The 17,958-nt window shown below is 37.3% G+C and overlaps 1 protein-coding gene across 5 annotated transcripts in view; it reads left to right on the forward strand.

Moving 5' to 3' along the window:
* The window catches only part of WDR7 (WD repeat domain 7), a 277,915-nt gene that overhangs the window by 201,640 nt on the left and 58,317 nt on the right, over positions 1 to 17,958 (forward strand). For 4 of the 5 annotated variants that reach the window (XM_045527974.1, XM_045527973.1, XM_045527977.1 and 1 more), the window contains one exon: positions 13,581 to 13,680. In XM_045527974.1, the coding sequence (XP_045383930.1) occupies positions 13,581 to 13,680 (100 nt within the window). Of the gene's footprint in view, positions 1 to 13,580; positions 13,681 to 16,607; positions 16,770 to 17,958 lie in introns of those variants that run through there. The other variant, XM_045527975.1, reaches the window with a different exon arrangement.

The following is a 17,958-nucleotide window of genomic DNA, read 5'->3' on the forward strand; positions in this document are numbered from 1 at the left end:
GTAGAATCAGCTATTTGTAATTGAGTCATGAAGATATTTTGCTCAAAACTTAAGAAGTGAATAAGAGATAGAATACATTAAATACATCTGTATTCTTGTGTTCATTACTCAAATTTTTATTTACATTACAAAAGGGAGTTGGGAAGCTTCTGACTTAGGGAAGATGTACTTCTCTGCCAACAGAAATCTTTGTGCCACATTTTCACTGGTAAATTGTATTTTTAATCTAAAGACTAGTATTTGCATTATGTCTTATTAAGAATAGGTGTTTTCTGTATGAGAAAACACGAAGCCAAGAAAAGTTAAAACTTTTATGAAAAATGTTGCATATGTTAAATATAACTCTAAGAATTATGTTTTGTATGACGTATAATTAAGAAATGAAGTTTTTAATATTGAACGTAGTAGCATTTATTTTTCTTATTTATATTCTTTTATTGATGTATCAGTACACTTTTGAAATACCAGGAAATACAGAAGACAGAAAGGTACATAATGTAACATCACTGCTCTCAGGAAACTTATAATCTAAAATACAGTTTTACAATGTATTCATTCAGCAAGTATTTCACTGATACTTTGATACATGTATACACTGTGTGATGATTAAATCTGGATAATTGGGGTATCATCACTTCAAACATTTATATATTTTTTAAAAACTAGTTTTAAATTTGGGTTTCAAAATGTTTATAGCTTGAGGCACATTTTGTTAAAAAAGATTTTACCTTCATGTAGACAATAGAAGTTTAACTCTGTTGAAGGGAATGGTTTTTGTAGTAAACAGTATAACCAGTTACTCATAGTTACATAACATTTTTCTTTTAAAGACAAGTTTGTTGATATCCATACTTTTGCTCATTTCTGTTAATACATTGCAGTGTGAAGCTTTATTTTAGACTATAAGTTTCCTGCAGCCAGTGACATTACATTATGTATCTTTCTGTCTTCTGTATTTCCTGGAATTTCAGCAAATGTTTTCTGAATTGATCATACTCTGTGGACCTTCCCGTAACTTTCTCTATATTTACAATAAGCCTTTATATCCTAGTCTCTTTATTTTGCAGTTTTTGACTTATACAACACAGAAGTTAAAACATGAACGCAGATTAAAGAAAGATTGTGCTGTAGCATATGTGAATGCAGATGCGTATTTCCTAGTGATATACATTAAGCAAATTAGAATATAGTAGTTTTGTGTTAACATTGTATCACACTAATTCTGGTTTATGTTCTTATTAAAAATTATATATATCAAATCTTTCATGCAGTTAATTGATTTTAAGAATACAAGTAGCTAAATTATTTTTTCCAGTTGATTGTTCTCTATGGAAATGTTACTGGAGGTCAAGTGGAAGCAGTTGTATTAGGGCTTATTTTAGTGAATATTAACAGCGTATCCTTGTAACACCAGCCACTGCTACATACGTAAGCTTCCTGGAGTTAATGGGAGTGGACTGCTCAGTGTTTTAAGGCCAATCTGTTTTCCCCTTTCCTGGAAGGAAGCCTGCCTCCTCCACAAGCAGCATCCTCAGTTCCTTGAGCCACCTTTGCCTGCTGCATATCCACTCTTATTTGCTCTTGTGGATCCCTGAAGAGCAAGGATTCTCTTCAGTGAATCCATTCAGTTAAGACACACGCTAAGGAGACATGTGTCTTAACAGAATGCTCAGTATAAATTTTTTTCTGAGTTGGCAGAAAGCAATTGTATTTTGTTTATTAATTTAGTAATATTTATTGAACACCTCCTGTGTATCAAGTACTGGCTAGGCCCTGGGAAAATGGTGAATAAGATGATAATCCTCAAGGATTATCGGGGGAGGTAATTATTCGCCCAAATGATTGTGGGTTCTGTGTTATGTGCTGGAGTAGAATTACATACCAGGGACAGAGGTGGGCAATAAGTGGAGTGCTTAACTCGGGGTGTGGGAGTCTGAGAAAGTTTCATAAAGGAGTAGGCAGGCAAATAACAATATCTGTGAGAAATGCTTTAATAAAAGTGGCTGCCAAGTGGAGAGAGAGGTTTGCCTTCTGAGGGAGTAGGGGTGTGGTGGTGGGAATGGTAGTGGGTTCTGAGGAAGCGTCACAGAAGAAAGAACTGGTGGGGTGGACTTTGCAGAATAATTAGGTGTGCACCATCTTGAATTGCACAGGGAACCAGACCAGCAAACGTCTGAAGGCATGAAAGTATACAGTGAATTTGGTAAATGCTGTGTAGTGGCTAGAATGTAGGTTAAGGACGGAAGTCTAGTACAGTACCAGAGTATAAGGCTATGAATTTCATGAGGGAGTTTAACTATTAGAGCAGCTCCTCAAACAAATAATGTAATTTTGTTTAATGGTATTTTATTATGACCTTGATGAAAAAAAATAATCGATTCTTTCTGAGGCCACCATCTGTGTGGAGTCTGTTCCATGAAAGATTTTAAGCAGTTTTGAAAGTTAATATAAGATGTAAAATAGTGAAGAATTTGAGGCAAAGCGAAAATAAGAGTAGGAAAGCAAGACAAGGCCAAGGCGAGGTTAGAGTCCTACATATTTGCCAGAGGTGAGCCATAAATTTGTCTCTAAGCTTCCTAGGAGCCAGTGTGTTAAGAGAGGCAGATCTGAGTCACTGTTCAAAGGAAAAAAATAGAAAAGTTGAGTAAGAGAAACAGAACAACCTATAGAACTGAGCATGAAATTACAGGTTTTCATATATAAGACATAAAATATGTGTGTAGTTTATAAACCAGGTAGTTTTAGAGGTTCTATAACTCTCATGAACATGCTAGGAAGGAACTCACAGAACCAAGTATTAAAGTACCTTCAGTGCCTGTTACTCGAGAGAAGTGAAGGCAGAGATAGGAAAGTGAAATTTAAAAAATATCTATTGAGTGCTTGCTCCCTGTTAGGCACTATGTTGAGTGATGATGCCCAAGCGTTGTCCCTGGAATTACCTGATTTCTAGGTTTCACCTGAGAGCCACTACCTCAGGCTATCATGAAGTCTGGGAAGCTGCATTTTATAGCCTTCCCTGGTGACTGTTAGGAACACTAAATTTAGAAAACAAGCACTTTATTAATCCGAAATTGAGAAAAACAAAACCTGAATCATTGTTCTTTATGCCCATGTTCTGTTGTGTAAAACCTTGGATCCTTGAGTGCTTATTCATTTACATATTGAATAAACTTAGAATTTCTAAAGAAACACCTAAATACACTCCTTCAGTCCACACATTCCAGCAATGCACCATTGGTTTTTAAAGACTCGCCGTTAGTGCCACGGAATGCCTGCTGAAGACTTTAACCACAAACTGTTAATCAGCTTTTATCTAAAACTCAGTTGAGAAACACAGAGCACATAGTTTAAAAAACATGTGGTCCATTTATTCCTCTAAATATTCTAGCTTATATCCTTAGATTGAGTGAAACCATTCAAGAGGAGCATGTTTGGACCAGGCTGTCTGGTCCCCTTCAGCATCATGCCTGCAGTTTTCATTGAGGAATGTTCCAGTAAGAATGTGTAAGAAAACTGCCAGTGCCTTTACTGCAGGGCTGTCACGTTGATGTCATTCGGTACATTGTTTAGTGTCCCTTCTGTGAAGATTTAGTCAAGATATTTCTTTTAGGCCGGGCGCGGTGGCTCACGCCTGTAATCCTAGCTCTGGGAGGCCGAGGCGGGTGGATCGCTCGAGGTCAGGAGTTCGAGACCAGCCTGAGCAAGAGTGAGACCCCGTCTCTACTAAAAATAGAAAGAAATTATCTGGCCAACTAAAGTATATATACAAAAAAATTAGCCGGGCATGGTGGCTCATGCCTGTAGTCCCAGCTACTAGGGAGGCTGAGGCAGTAGGATCGCTTAAGCCCAGGAGTCTGAGGTTGCTGTGAGCTAGGCTGATGCCACGGCACTCACTCTAGCCCGGGCAACAAAGTGACACTCTGTCTCAAAAAAAAAAAAAAAAAAAAAAAAAAGATATTTCTTTTAAATCTGATGACAGTCATTTTTTTGCTTGTTTTGTCTTAAGGAACCTAGAATATGTTTTGGTTTTATTTTTTGTTTTTGTTTTCCTATATAACCAGTGTTAATTTTAAAATTTGCCTTAGCCATCAGACAGCTCAAAGCCAAATTCCCTGCTTAACTTTAGTAAGTCATGGCTTATGGCTTTCATAATCCATACCTAATCCATAATCATCATACCCCCAGTCCTGTTTTCCTTATCTGTCTTTTTACCATCTTATATTCTATAAGCTTCCCTAAGTCCTTTATATGGTATGTGTATATATGTGTATGTTTGTATATATGTATATGAAAGACAGTTTTAATTTTTATTTCAAAAGCCATGAAAGCAAAAATAATCATTGTAAGGATAATATCAGCTATTATTTTCTAAAAATAAAAAAAAAGACTTTTTGTATTAACTGAAATACCCTACATCTTCTGGAATAGTTTATGTACCTGTAGATATTTTTCTATAATGTATCTAGTAAAAGATATAAAAACACATAATATTAACTCCTGTATAAACTTTATAGTCATAGATTTAAATATTTCCTAATAATTCACATTTTATTTCCAGGGATGATATTAATAATATAGTGGCATCCATTAATAATACAAGAAAATTACTTAGATTTCAATGCTCTTGAGAATATAGCACATCTGTCCTCCAAAAACAGTTATGCAAAATAGTTCTACTGTCAGATTTTTCATCAGTGTAACAAATAAGGCCATATTGTTATACAGGAATTAAACTGCATCCTTTTTAGAACACAGATATATTAGCAACAAGATTGTAATAACCCTGAATTAGTTTTATGTTTATGAAGAAGCCGAGTAAGAAGCACAATAAGGTAACATTTAAAAAACAAATTCCTGGAGATTCTCTCCCACCTCGTTGGCCTTTGCATTGCTTTCCTCGGTCTCTTAGGTGATCGTCAAAAAGGCATCATCCAGCACTCTAGGTAATTATTGTTAGAGGCAGAAGTACAGCGGCTTCTGAGTAATTTACATTTAATTGCCTGGAATGTAAATAAGACAGCATCCTCAGTTAAAAATACCCTGGACACTTAGAAAGTAGAACTGCCTCCTTTCGAGGCCTGGGAGGATAAACACCCCTGAAGTTTCCTCAGAATTCATTGTTAAAGTTTGGTTACAAGTTGCTGCATTGCTGAACTTGAATCCACTTGTGAAGTCCCTCACACAGAAGACCAGTCAACACAGAATGTGCCATGCTTTATTCAGTGTGATTATTTATTCCTCTTTTGGTCACCGTATCAATGCTGACTCACTTGATACTACTCTATTTGATACAGTAGCATAAAACAAGAAGTGTAGAGCCTTACTGTTGGTGTATAATGCACAGATGTTACTGAAGTGAGAGAAAAGCACTTTATAACCTACATGTGTGATATGTACGTGTTCCAGAAGGAATACTTGTTATTCATTTGGCAAAAGTTTTTTTCTTTCCTTTGAGACAGGGTCTCGCTCTGTCACCCAGGCTGGAGTACAGCAGCACAATAATAGCTCACTGCAGCCTCCAATGCCTAGGCTCAAGTGATCCTCCCACCTTAGCCTCCCAAGTAGCTGGGACTACAGGAGTGTGCCACCACACCTGGCTAATTTTTTTTAGTTTTTATGCAAACAGGGACTCACTATGTTGGCCAAGCTGCATTTGGCAAACATATTCTGTTCCTAATGTCAGAATAGAGAGATTTAGGCTTTTATAAACTACTATCAAAGCTCAATTAGAAATGAAGATAACACTTCTCCAAATATAATGTAATTTTAAAGCTTTAGTCTATTTTATTATGTTCTTGAGTACTGGTAGTGGCATAATGCACAAGAAAAAAGGATTAGGGATTTATTTTCAATGAAATTGTAAATTGATGGGAAAATATGATTACATTTGGAGGTTAAAAAGGTTTCAGGATTTTTTCACAGCAAAGATTAGATATGCCCCTAGATGTGATTTTTGGTCACTTACAACTGTGCAATCACGCACATTATAAGTAGCTTGCGGAAAGGGGCTTTTGCCTTTATTCTCTTACAGTGCTTTATAGCAGCTCGTGGAGGGCCCCATCTGGCCAAAGACCATATGTCCCAGAGTTCCCAGATAGGTCCTTATTTCATGTACTTTTACTGTTTTAAGTTGAAGCAATTTATTTGATGTATAAGTAAGAGTAATTTAATTTTTCTGCTTTTTAAAGACTTGTCAAATAAGTAAATTCATATATTCAAAAGCAATCCTTTGTTGGGCTCTGTCCCAATTCCTAGTTTAGAAAATGTGAACACTCAATATAGACACTCAATGACTATGGTTGAATAATGATACCAGCTACGCCGCTTCATGTGTTTAGTCCTTAATTTCGTCAAAACAAATGGCACCAGTTATTTCACTTCAGTAATGACCTTGCTGCATTATTTTTATAGAATTACAAATTGTAAAGTTTTGAATCTGAAAAGGACCTTCTGTTTTAATTACCTACTCCTGTCCTTCATTTTACAAATGAGTAAACTGAAGAGCTTTTATTGTGCTTACAGTCAGATCAAAGTGAAACCCAGCTTTGCTGAAGGGGTCTCACACCTGCCACGTGTTCCGTAGGGTGCAGTGAGCACCACTGCACAGGCACACACGTCAGGGGCACACACAGTTGTGGCATCTCATCAGCGGACAAGATGGCTAAGGATGGGTTCCAGGCCCAGGCCTCTTCCTCTCTGCATCCTTCATCCCATCCTCTCTCTCCTCCTCTTGAATCTTGCTCTTCTCTCACTTTTATCCTCGACTTCTCCTTCTCTATAGCTTTCCTTTCTCAGCCAAGAAGCATGCTTTATTCTCTCTCATTTAAAAACCCTTCCTTCCCTCTGTACCTGCTCTAGCTACTGTCCAGTCTCTCATCTCCCCTTATCCAAGAAAAGGAGTCAGCATTCTCTCCAGTTTGTCACCTCTCCTGCCCTCTTATTCTACTGGAGTCTGATTTTTGCCCCTGCTATTTTGCTATTCCCTCTCTCTCTCTCTCTCTCTCTCTCTCTCTCCCCCCCTCCGCCCTCCCCTCATAACAGTTTTTGATTTCCAAATGCTTTTCAGTTTTTTAGGTAGTGGTTCTTAAACTTTTTGATCTCAGGACCTCATAAAAATTGAAGATGTAAGTTTTTGTTTGTGAAGGTTTTATCTATAGATTTTTAGTGTATTAGAAATTAAAAATTAACAATTTTAAAAAATTTATGGATTTATTTTAAACGATTATAAACTCATTTCATGTTGACATGTAAAGAAATTTTCTTTGAGACAGCGTCTCTGTTGCCCTGGCTAGAGTGCAGTGGCATCATCATAGCTCACTGCAGCCTCCAGCTCCTGGGCCCAAGCAATTCTTCTTCAGCCATCCGAGTACCTGAGACATGTGCGGCCACACCCAGCTAATTTTTCAACTGACCTTTGTTGGAAGTCATCTTTGCATGTTTTTATATAGAAAAATGTGCTTTATATTAAGACATTTACTTGTGTCCTCTAAATGAATTTATTATTAACAGTTGTTTCCATTAAAATCTGCTAGAACTGTGGCATACCATATAGTCATTAAAAAGATTGAAGTCAATCCATTTCTACTGATGAGGAAAGATGTTAGTAAAAGAAAAATGTAAAGAGAAATTAGCAATGGTGCAGAAGTGTAGGAAATATAAAATCATTTTTTAAAAAACTTTATGTGAAGATTGATATTTCATGCCTGTGCATGCATACATATGAAGAGAAAAAAATCTGGAAAGACACACCCCACGAGGTTCCTGGTGGATATCTGGGGTGGTGGGAGAGAATTAGTGGTAGAGGGTAACTTTCACTTCTTAATTGTTTTCCTGAATCATCTGTCTCTCTTTTCAATGAGTGCATAATCCTTTAAAATTGGATATATATTAGAATAATGCAAATGAGAGAAATAATAAAAAGTAACCATTAGGAAACCACTAAAGTTATAACACACATAAGAAACAAAAAATTCAAGGTGAGATAAGTATTTAAATTTTTTAACTGAATGGGAAAAAACTAGACAGAAGAGTTAGAAGTCTGTATTCTCAGAGATAGTTTACTTTTTCTTAAACTTTGTTATTATGCAGACAGACTGATTGATTTTACTTTTCAAGTGAAAAGCTGAATCAGCTCTGTTCACCCTAAATGGGCACTTAAAATCCAGTGAGGAAATGAACACTATCTACTTTAGAACAGTGCATGAGCTCATTTTTTAAGAAACTCCTCCAAACCTGTGGTTTGTTCTTATCCCGCGTGGCGATTACAATAATAGGATGTAAAGCAGCTTCAGTCCTAACTTCCTGTAAAATTCTTAAATTAGTTACCATTTTATAGTATACCTTTGAAGATAAATAATTGTAGATATTACTCCTATACTCACAAGTAATTACTCCTATACTCACGAATAGAAATCCCTCTAAAATCATTCGAGTCCAGTTCTCTATTCCTAGAAGCTCCCCAACAGATGACTGTCTTTCAGTATCCAAGTTCTTCATATTAAAATAAAACACAACTCTAGACCTTCCAGCAATATTCCACCTTACTATATAACAGGAAGAATATTTAATTTTTAGGCTGTTTGAAATGTGAAGAAGTGTTTCAAACCCAAATCTATGTTATTTGTATTAGCAAACATAGAAACAAACACAGCTCACTCTGAGCTGATGCCTTTGCCAAACCACTTACATGTCTGCAAATCTTTCAAGCATATTAGCAGCATGGAGGCATGGAATTCTAGGGGGAGGGGCGATACAAACGTGTTCTATAAAATGCCTTCTATGCAAAGCTCTCCTCCTTGATTGTAGCTGTGGCATCTTTGAGGGTTGTTGACTAGTGTGCTAAGAACCTACTCCTGAACCTTTTAGGCTAGGCTTCTCACAGGAGTGGCCCTTAGACAAGCTCTTTGGCATCTCGCACTGTCTAGCCAAGGAGATTGGGGTGGTTGGTTGTCACTGCTACCTCCAGAGTGACCTGTACATTGCTCCACTACAGAAGTCCTGTCATTCTTTCCTGCAGAACCAGCTTGCCTGTGTTTGGGGCTCAAATCTTTTCCCATGGTTTATGGGGAAACATGAGGAATATTTCCCTCCCCATCTAGTATGCATGGTAAATAAATGGATACAATGTGTTTTTTATTAGGTTTTTAAATAATTTTTCTTTACATTAATAGTGAAAACAACATGCATATCTTGCAGAGTATGTCCAAGAGAATCAATCTAAAAAGTCATTTCATGAAAATTAAAATGTGATACCATTTCTTCCTCTTATTGGCAAAAATGTATGAAGTTTGGTAATACCAAGTGGGGACACACTTTTAGTGAGAATTGAAGGCAATTTGGCATTGTATCTCAAAATTTAAAATGTATGTATGCTTTGATCCAGCTTTGGTGAATCTGTCCTACAACAATACTCACCTAGGTATGCAAGGATCCATGTACAGCAGCAGTCCCCAACTTCTTTGGCACCAGGGACCAGTTTCATAGAAGACACTTTTTCCATGGATGGAAGGTGGCCCATGAAGTCCTTCTTCATCAAGATAACTTCACAACAGGGCCCCAAACAAAGTGAGGGCACAAGCAATGGGCAGAGCAGGCTGATGAGATAGATTTTCAAGCAGAAGGAATAGCAAGTATCACGGTTCCAAGTGGGAACCTTCTTAGCATATTCAAGACAGCTCACCGTCAAATTGGTTTTAACTGATCAACACTTAAGTGCACATATAGCAATAACATTCATCGAGTGTCGGGCATATGGGATGGGGGAGGAGGGGATGGGTGTCTACACACATAATGAGTGCAATGCACACTGTCTGGGGGATGGACACAATTGAAGCTCAGACTCAGGTGGGGCAAGGGCAATATACGTAAACTAAACATCTGTCCCCCATAATAGGCTGAAATAGAAAAAAAAATGACAGTTCAAGGAGATCACTATGACTAGAATAGAATGAACAAAGGGGAGGGGAGATGGAGTCTGAAAGGTGTCAGGGCCTTGAAGGACAGTTATGAACAAAGCAAGGTGACTTGATTTATGGGTGAAAAGGATCACTCTGTGGCATGTGGGCAATAACGAAAGCATGGAAATCAGTGTCTTTAAACTTTCTGGGTAATGACCACCTCAGCCTCAGCAGGAAAAGCATTTTACATCATTGCTCAATTCCAGTTTATCCTTCTTTCACTCACTTAAGAGGTAATGTTCTCTCTGACTTAACAGAGTTTCCCTCTGGTTCACCTAGAAGAGGACCGTTCTAATGTGAATGTAGCAAAAGAGTTCTTGCCAAATTATTGCCCAAGAAATACTGTCCAGGTAACATGTTATCAACACAGTAAACCGGAGACTGAGCTACCATTTCCAGAAGGCTCAGCACACATGAAGCCTTCCTCTGAGCCCCCCAAATTTTAGAGGAATTCAAGACTTTCGTGAATGATCTGGTCAAGACTAGACTAGTATAGCATTAAAAGATGTGATGGACCCTCCTCTTCAATCCATTGATACCTTCAGGGATGGGGACAAGTAATGCTCATCTTACCATCCTTAATCTTGACAGCTTCCAAAAGGAGAACTGGTTCCAGAAAGAAAGAGGAGTCTGGCGGGGTGGGCTCTGAAAGCTTCAGCAGTGATTGGCTCACTGAAGCCAGTTCCCATAGTGTATATATAGATACACACCACTGATTTCTTCTCTTAAGAGAACCACTATTAAAGGTATAAAAAATTTAACAAAGAAATCCTATGACAAAAACATGCCATAAGACTTTCATTGTACAGAATTCTTTGAGATATTGTTTAGAAGTATTAATCCAGTAGTAAATTGCAAAGAATGAAAAATGCAGACCTGTAATATATGGTCCTTTCAAGCAGACTAAAGATTTGATACCAAGAATAGATTTGATCTTTGTTTCTCCCATAAATAATGGTGTTTGTAGATGATATAGAAGGATGAGGTTGATATCTAGAGCATAGAATCTTTAGATTCTAGTTTCACTAAGGTTTTGGCAACATGTGTATTTTATCTATGTTTTATTTTGAAGAGAGTTATTTTGGGGGTAATTACATTCAATTTTGCACAAGGATTTTGGCAATAGTTGTTAAATCTGTGCAAATAATAGGTAAAACAAAATACTACTGCATTTTCCCCCTGTGGCCATTAACCTATACAGAATAAATATTTGTTGAAACATTTGTCAGCTATTATATTCTGGGTCACTCTCCTAGGACATAAACGATATGTGGGTATAGATATAGATGTAATTATAGGTGTATACAGTGATGGCCAATACTTAGGCCACTGGAATTACTGAATAACAAAACAGTAAATGTTTTTAAAGTCTTCTAAGTCATTTTCATTTTCAAGTGTAGGAATGGCAGGTTTTGGATGCTGATTCCACCCTCTCTGCTGAAGTAGAATAATATGATGCTTTGGACAGAAAAAGCTTTGAGAAAGTAACTTTTTACTTGCCACTTAATAGTGAGGGAAGATGCATATTGCAGGAGCTTTCTGTATCTTCCTTTCCCTCAACCAATATACAAAGAGGACAGCGCCATTCCTGAGCTCAGCAAAACCACCCAGCAGGACATTCTAAAGTGGTTTCTTCCGTGTTAGTAAAATTGAAGCATTAATCTTCCACTAAAGGAGAAGTGGTTGGTCAGTGGGTAAACCTTACAGATGGGACAAAAATACTGTTTAATCTATTACTTGGTAATAAGTAACAAACAAAAAGTTTTAAAACTTAATAGTTCATACTCTAGATTTAGGAGATATGTATAAATGTCATACTGTCTGCTAATGCCAAAATGACTTTGTCAAAATGACCCTAATTTCAGAATGCTCCTACATACATTTTGTCTCTCTCAGGCTCTCTTACTAGAATTTCAGAAATGCTGCCCCATGCCCTAGTAGTTTTTTACTCTATATCTGCCTCAAGAAAGCATGAGATGAGATTTTTTTCTGTCATGTCTTATACTTCCCCTTCCCCGTTTTAACGGAAAGCTTAGTAGTATGGAACCAAAGGGGGAAGGGGCAGAGAATGTATAGTAGAATTGATGCAAAATCCTCATGACTATTTAGGGTAGGCCATTTGTTATCTGGGCAACTCACACTGAGACAATAGAACTAGATAATGGGAAGCATCCAGCCATTGTTAACATAAGGAGAACGGTTTGTGCAATGTAACCTGGCAGCCAAGGCGAGTGGACTGGAATGCGCATGCGTGAACAATGATGCCATCACTGTACTAGTCAGTGGGGCACTAGACACCTTGAGTGAGCATGTGTACTGTGTGGTCGTCACATTCAAAATGACTGAGCGAGTAGAGCAATGAATCTGCATCAAATTTTGCGTTAAGCTTGAATGTTCCTCCAAGGAAACTATTTGGATGATTCAGAAGGCTTTGGGGGACAATGCGATGAGTGCAGTGCAAATGAAAGTGTGGCACAAACACTTCAAAGATGGTCCAGAATCTGTTGAAAGTGAGCCACGTTCTAGAAGCCCTGCAGCAAGCAAACACCTGAGTATGCTGAACGTGTACGGGTTAGGTTAAGAGACACAGGGAAAACTGTATGGGGCCCCAAGATGCCTGCTTTGAAGGGGACTGAGATGTCATTGTCCTATGTACAGTGTTTCTTGCATCTTGTATCTTCTTCAATGAATGTCTCTATTGTTCATATTATTAGCTGACTGGATACTTTCTGGATACACCTCGTATTTGAAGCTCTTTGCAGATATAGATCATACTTTATTTACACTTCCAATAATTTTTATTCTTGCCTCAGGCCCTAGCCATATGGATCTGAAATCAGTATGACAGAGCATAGATCAGGAATTCAAAAACTTAATCCAGTCATGAAAATTAATCTAGAAAAAAAGAAAAAACAATAAATCAACCTCTTATAACCTTCAAACTATCCTCCCTAAATCCTATTTTTATGCAATGCAAAATAAGTACCAAATATGTTTATTCATACTGCCTATAGCCACAGCTATCATTTAGATAAACTAGTAAATATAGAAAATTAAGTGAATTTGCAGGATAACTTTTTTCTGGTGGATAGCTTTCTAATTTCATTCTAAGTTACTGATACGAACTGAAACATAAATTTATGTAGCCTTTTTATGATTGTTCTGCGAGAAAGTATATTTCACTCCTTAATGCTATAATAAACCATGAGAACATAGTTAGATTGATTATGTAAGCCTTTTCATCTTTTCCATTTCTGTTCAAATAGAAATATTTGCATAACAGTCATTGTAGCAAAACTGGGTTTTTGTATTTAATCTTTGTGTATTTGACCCTATTTCTTTTTCCAGAAATTCAAGCATGTTTGTGATTATAAGTTATTTTCTGTTGAAAATAATTATTAAGAGGCCTAAGTGATAATCTACATCATTTTTCTTTCAGTTGATATTTAAGAATTACTGAAACATTTTTGAAAGGTCTTAGTATGTTTATTATCGGTATATTTATTTAGAAATTTCTATCAGAGCTGGCTTTAATCTTTGAAACATGTTGCTGTCCACTTTCATGTGCAGGTCATCTCACCTGGCTTTTTGTTTTTGTTGTTGTTGTTAAAATGTTCAATGCAGGTTCTACATGGTCAGCTATTATGAGCGGAATCACAGAATAGCAGTTGGAGCTCGCCATGGTTCAGTGGCCCTGTACGACATCCGGACTGGAAAATGTCAGGTAAATAAATCATTGTGACTTCCTCTCCATAAAGTGTGGAAGTTATTGAAAGCAGAGAGAGACTAGCACTTTACCAGTTGACGTGCTGAGCTGCTGGAACATTATGGATAATGCTAAAGGGATCAATAGTTTAATGAAGGACTCAAAGAATATAGAGCCCTACTGTCTTTATTCACTGGGCCTGAAGGGCTGCCACAGATGAGCTCAGAATAGAGTCCAGATTAAGGTAGCATTGCTCGCAAACTACTTTGTAATGTGTCTTTTTTAAAACGTTTTCTGATTTTCTTATTTTTATGCTGCATTTTCCAAAAAGTTTGATGATACATTATTATGATGTGATGGTTGAACAAAAATTAATTTTCAGTCTGATATTTAGTAATTGTAAGACAGTAATCTAGTAATCTAGAGAGTTCATAAAAAGAAGAAATCACAGCATTTGTACTTCTAAAAAGGAAATCGATGCTCTATTTGAAATAATGTATTTTTATAATACTTTTTATACTTTTATAACACTGTACTATGAAAAATTCTTTTTTTGATGCTGATCTTGATCACCTGATTCTCAAAATATACCAGTTGGGTAGAAAGAGCAAGTCTGGGCAGGGGACAGTGGCTCACGCCTGTAATCCTAGCACTCTGGGAGGCCCAGGCAGGTGGATTGTTTGAGCTCAGGAGTTCGAGACCAGCCTGAGCAAGAGCGAGGCCCCGTCTCTACTAAAAATAGGAAGAAATTATATGGACAACTAAAATATATATAGAAAAAATTAGCCGGGCATGGTGGCACATGCCTATAGTCCCAGCTACTCGGGAGGCTGAGGCAGAAGGATTGCTTGAGCCCAGGAATTTGAGGGTGCTCTAGCCCCGGCAACAAAGTGAGACTCTGTCTCAAAAAAAAAAAGAAAGAAAGAAAGAACAAGTCTGGCCCCCTGTAGATATAAGAGAAGTGAAGCTCAGAATTTTAAATCGCTTTATCCCACTCAGAATCACACTGTTAGTGACAAAACCAGGGGGAGGCTCTACCATGATCATGGTAAATTTATAATGTTCACTGATGAATAGTTTCAAATCACAGCTTCTTATATTTCATCATGGCATTTATTAATGCTGATATATTCGGTTGTATTAACATTACCATATTAGGAATTCTCGAAAGCAAATATGAAGAAATTCATAAGGATGTGGCTAAAATTTTAAATTTAATAAACTATTAAGTAATTCTCCAAAAGCTTTCCTGGCTTCTTTCCACAAAATAGTTATAAGAGATGGTAATAGGTGTTGGGAATAAAAGTTTCAAAGGTCAATCAGATAAGTTTAAGGGGTACTGTTTGAAAGTTAAATACATTTCTTTGTGCAGGTCTTCTCAGAGTCTCTAATGTGTGACTGTGCATTGTGCATTTCCTGGGAGTGTGTGGAGTGTGCACCATTTGCCATATTTATTTAGCTATCAAATTTTTTGTGTTTGTGATTTTTTTTAAAGACATTAACTCCCACTGGTGACCATATACTTTTACTCAGTGCTCTCACTAAGAGCAATGAAACCACTCCCAGTGCTTGTTTAAAATTAACTTACATGTTGTTGACAATATTCTTTCATAAGAGAGACAGTTTCTTCAAATAGCATTTTCAGATTTTCTTTCGTTAAGACACTTTTTTAAAAATTGAAGTATATTACTACTAGCTGACTTGAAAGAAATAAATCACAAACATCTACAACGTAAAGACAAAAAAAATAATAGAACTAAGGGACCTTGTCAAGCTTCTTTAAAAATAAAGGGAGGAAGTCATAGCAAGGACTCTTTGTTTATCAGATAAGATACAAGTGCCACCACTGGAGAGAAGAGGGAGGCAATGGGAACACAGTGAGGTGACACTAGATGAGTGGGAGAAGAAAAGCACTTAAGAATTAATGAAAAAGTACCAAATTGTACTTAAGGATCCATTTCTTTCTGTTTTTCTTCCTACTAAGTGTCTCAGTAAAGATCTTGGTAACATGCAAAAAAATTAATATTTTGAATATCTTATTCTTTTCCATTAAATTACTTGTGATACACTTATCAAAGACATTCTTTCTTAACAAGAATATGTAATAGCATTCATATTCCATTTTATTTTCTGTACATCATTTTAGTACGTTTAGACATTTTACTGCCCCCCCCCCAATTTTTTCTACCTTTTCTTCTTCATTTTGATACCCAAAGTTATTAGCATTATGTTGGTTGAATAACCTTTACCCTCCAGTTCTGTCTGAGAGGGAAGATTACCCTTTCCTCTCATCATTCAGAACACGAAAACAAAGGTAAATCTCTAAAATCAGTCTTCACCTTTGCCAATTTCCAGTTAGATCCAGTGACAAGGGCTGAATTCTTAAGCGATTCTCTTCTTAATTCTTTTATTACTGTTGTAATATTTAAAATAGGTGAGTCAACAGCTGAAGCAGAATATACAAGTATAGGTGGCGTGTTTAGAAATTATGTTTCATAGGGCAAATCAAAGGATCATTTTGAACAAGGAATGCAGTAAAGCATTTCTTGGAGCATCTGTTGGAATCAGTTAACAGAGAGAGTGGTACAATTTTTCAAGCATGAGTAAAGACAGAGGTATGATTTAAAAAATATAGAAGGGATAATTAGAAATTTCACTTGGCTATGAGGTTAGGATCCCAGCTGGGTGGAAAGATAAGGCCTAACCACCTAGATGGGGAAGTCAGGCCAAAGGAAGAGAAGGATGGCGAAGACTGAGAGGGGTCCAAAGAGAAGATCCATGGGGCCCAGTAAAGCCAGAGAACCCACAACTGAGACTGAAGGGGGTTACATATGTCCCCTCTTGTTGTTATTATATTGGTTGGTAAGGAATAAAAGAAAAATTAAGCCCTTTTCCTTACTTTTTGGTATTGGCTTCTTTTTTTTTTTTTCTTCTGTTTTCTTTAGACCTGTTCTTCCCAAACTAGAGTAGGAGATTATGCAAAGCCACAAGATACTACATATCTGTCTGGAACATGAATTTTAGTTGTATCAAGGGTTGGAAAACTATAGCCCCAATTTGGGTTGCCACCTGTTTTAGTAAATAAAGTTTTATTGGAACACAGGTAAGCTCATTTGGTTATGTATTGTCTACTGCAAAGGCAGAATTGAGTAGTTGCAGCTGGCCAAGACTATAGGTGGTCCTCAAGCCTAAAATATTTGCTATCTGGCCCTTTATAGAAAAGATTTGCTGACCCCCAACTAAGGTAATTGAAGAGGAAGAGTTAACTAATTTAACTAAAAGTGATTTAAAACATTATAGTGTAATATGGTAGATAAAGATAATTAGAAAGTTATGTGATCTTGAATCTCATCTCCACCACTGATTAATTCTATAACCTTGGGAAAGTTTCTTAACTTCTCTGAGCTGAAGTTTCCTCATTTGTAAAATGGTGATATTAATAGAAATAGTGCCTGTTATTAAGAAGTGGTAAGAAAAATGTATCAAAACGCTGTTAAAAATGGTAAGGCAGGGCCGGGTGCAGTGGCTCAGGCCTGTAATCCTAGCACTCTGGGAGACCAAGGCAGGAGGATTGCCTGAGCTCAGGACTTCGAAACCAGCCTGAACAAGTGTGAGACCCCATCTCTACTAAAAAAGAAAAATTAGCTGGGTGTGGTGGTGTGCACCTGTAGTCCCAGCTACTCCGGAGGCAGAGGCAGGAGGATCCCTTGAGCCCAGGAGTTGGAGGTTGCAGTGAGCTATGATAAAGCCACTGCACTCTACCCAGGGCGACAGAGTGAGACTCTCTCAACAACAACAACAAAGAAAAACCACAAGGAAACTGACCACCCCTCCTCACTACTCACTCCCTTTAAAAAAAAAAAAGTTAAAAGGAAAAAAAAGAGATGGTAAGGCAGACTTTATTCAAGGGGGGCCCATGGTGGTAGACATAGGGACCACTACAACAAGGTCTTGCAGAGGGGAAGACACTCCGACTTCATCAAGAACAACTGGGGATTTATAACCAAGGAGCAGGGTGGGGTCAGGGGAAGGAAAATTACTAAGAGGAAGCCTTCCTGGCTAAACTGACTTGACGGGATTCTTGCTAGGTTTTAAGATATTGGAGGGTGGTGAGGTGGGGACTTTTGCTAAACTGATACAGCAAGATTCTTGCTCAAACTGGATTCAACAGGGACAGAGAAGCCCAAGGTCAGGCCTAGTGAGGCAGAGAAGCCTGACTAAAGTTTTGGTCAAAGGAGAGAGTCTTTGTCAGAAGTAAATAAGATAATTTAAGTAAAATTCTTAGCACAATGCCTG

This window comes from Lemur catta, chromosome 16, assembly GCF_020740605.2.
Source record: "Lemur catta isolate mLemCat1 chromosome 16, mLemCat1.pri, whole genome shotgun sequence".
Classification (NCBI taxonomy): Eukaryota; Metazoa; Chordata; class Mammalia; order Primates; family Lemuridae; genus Lemur; species Lemur catta.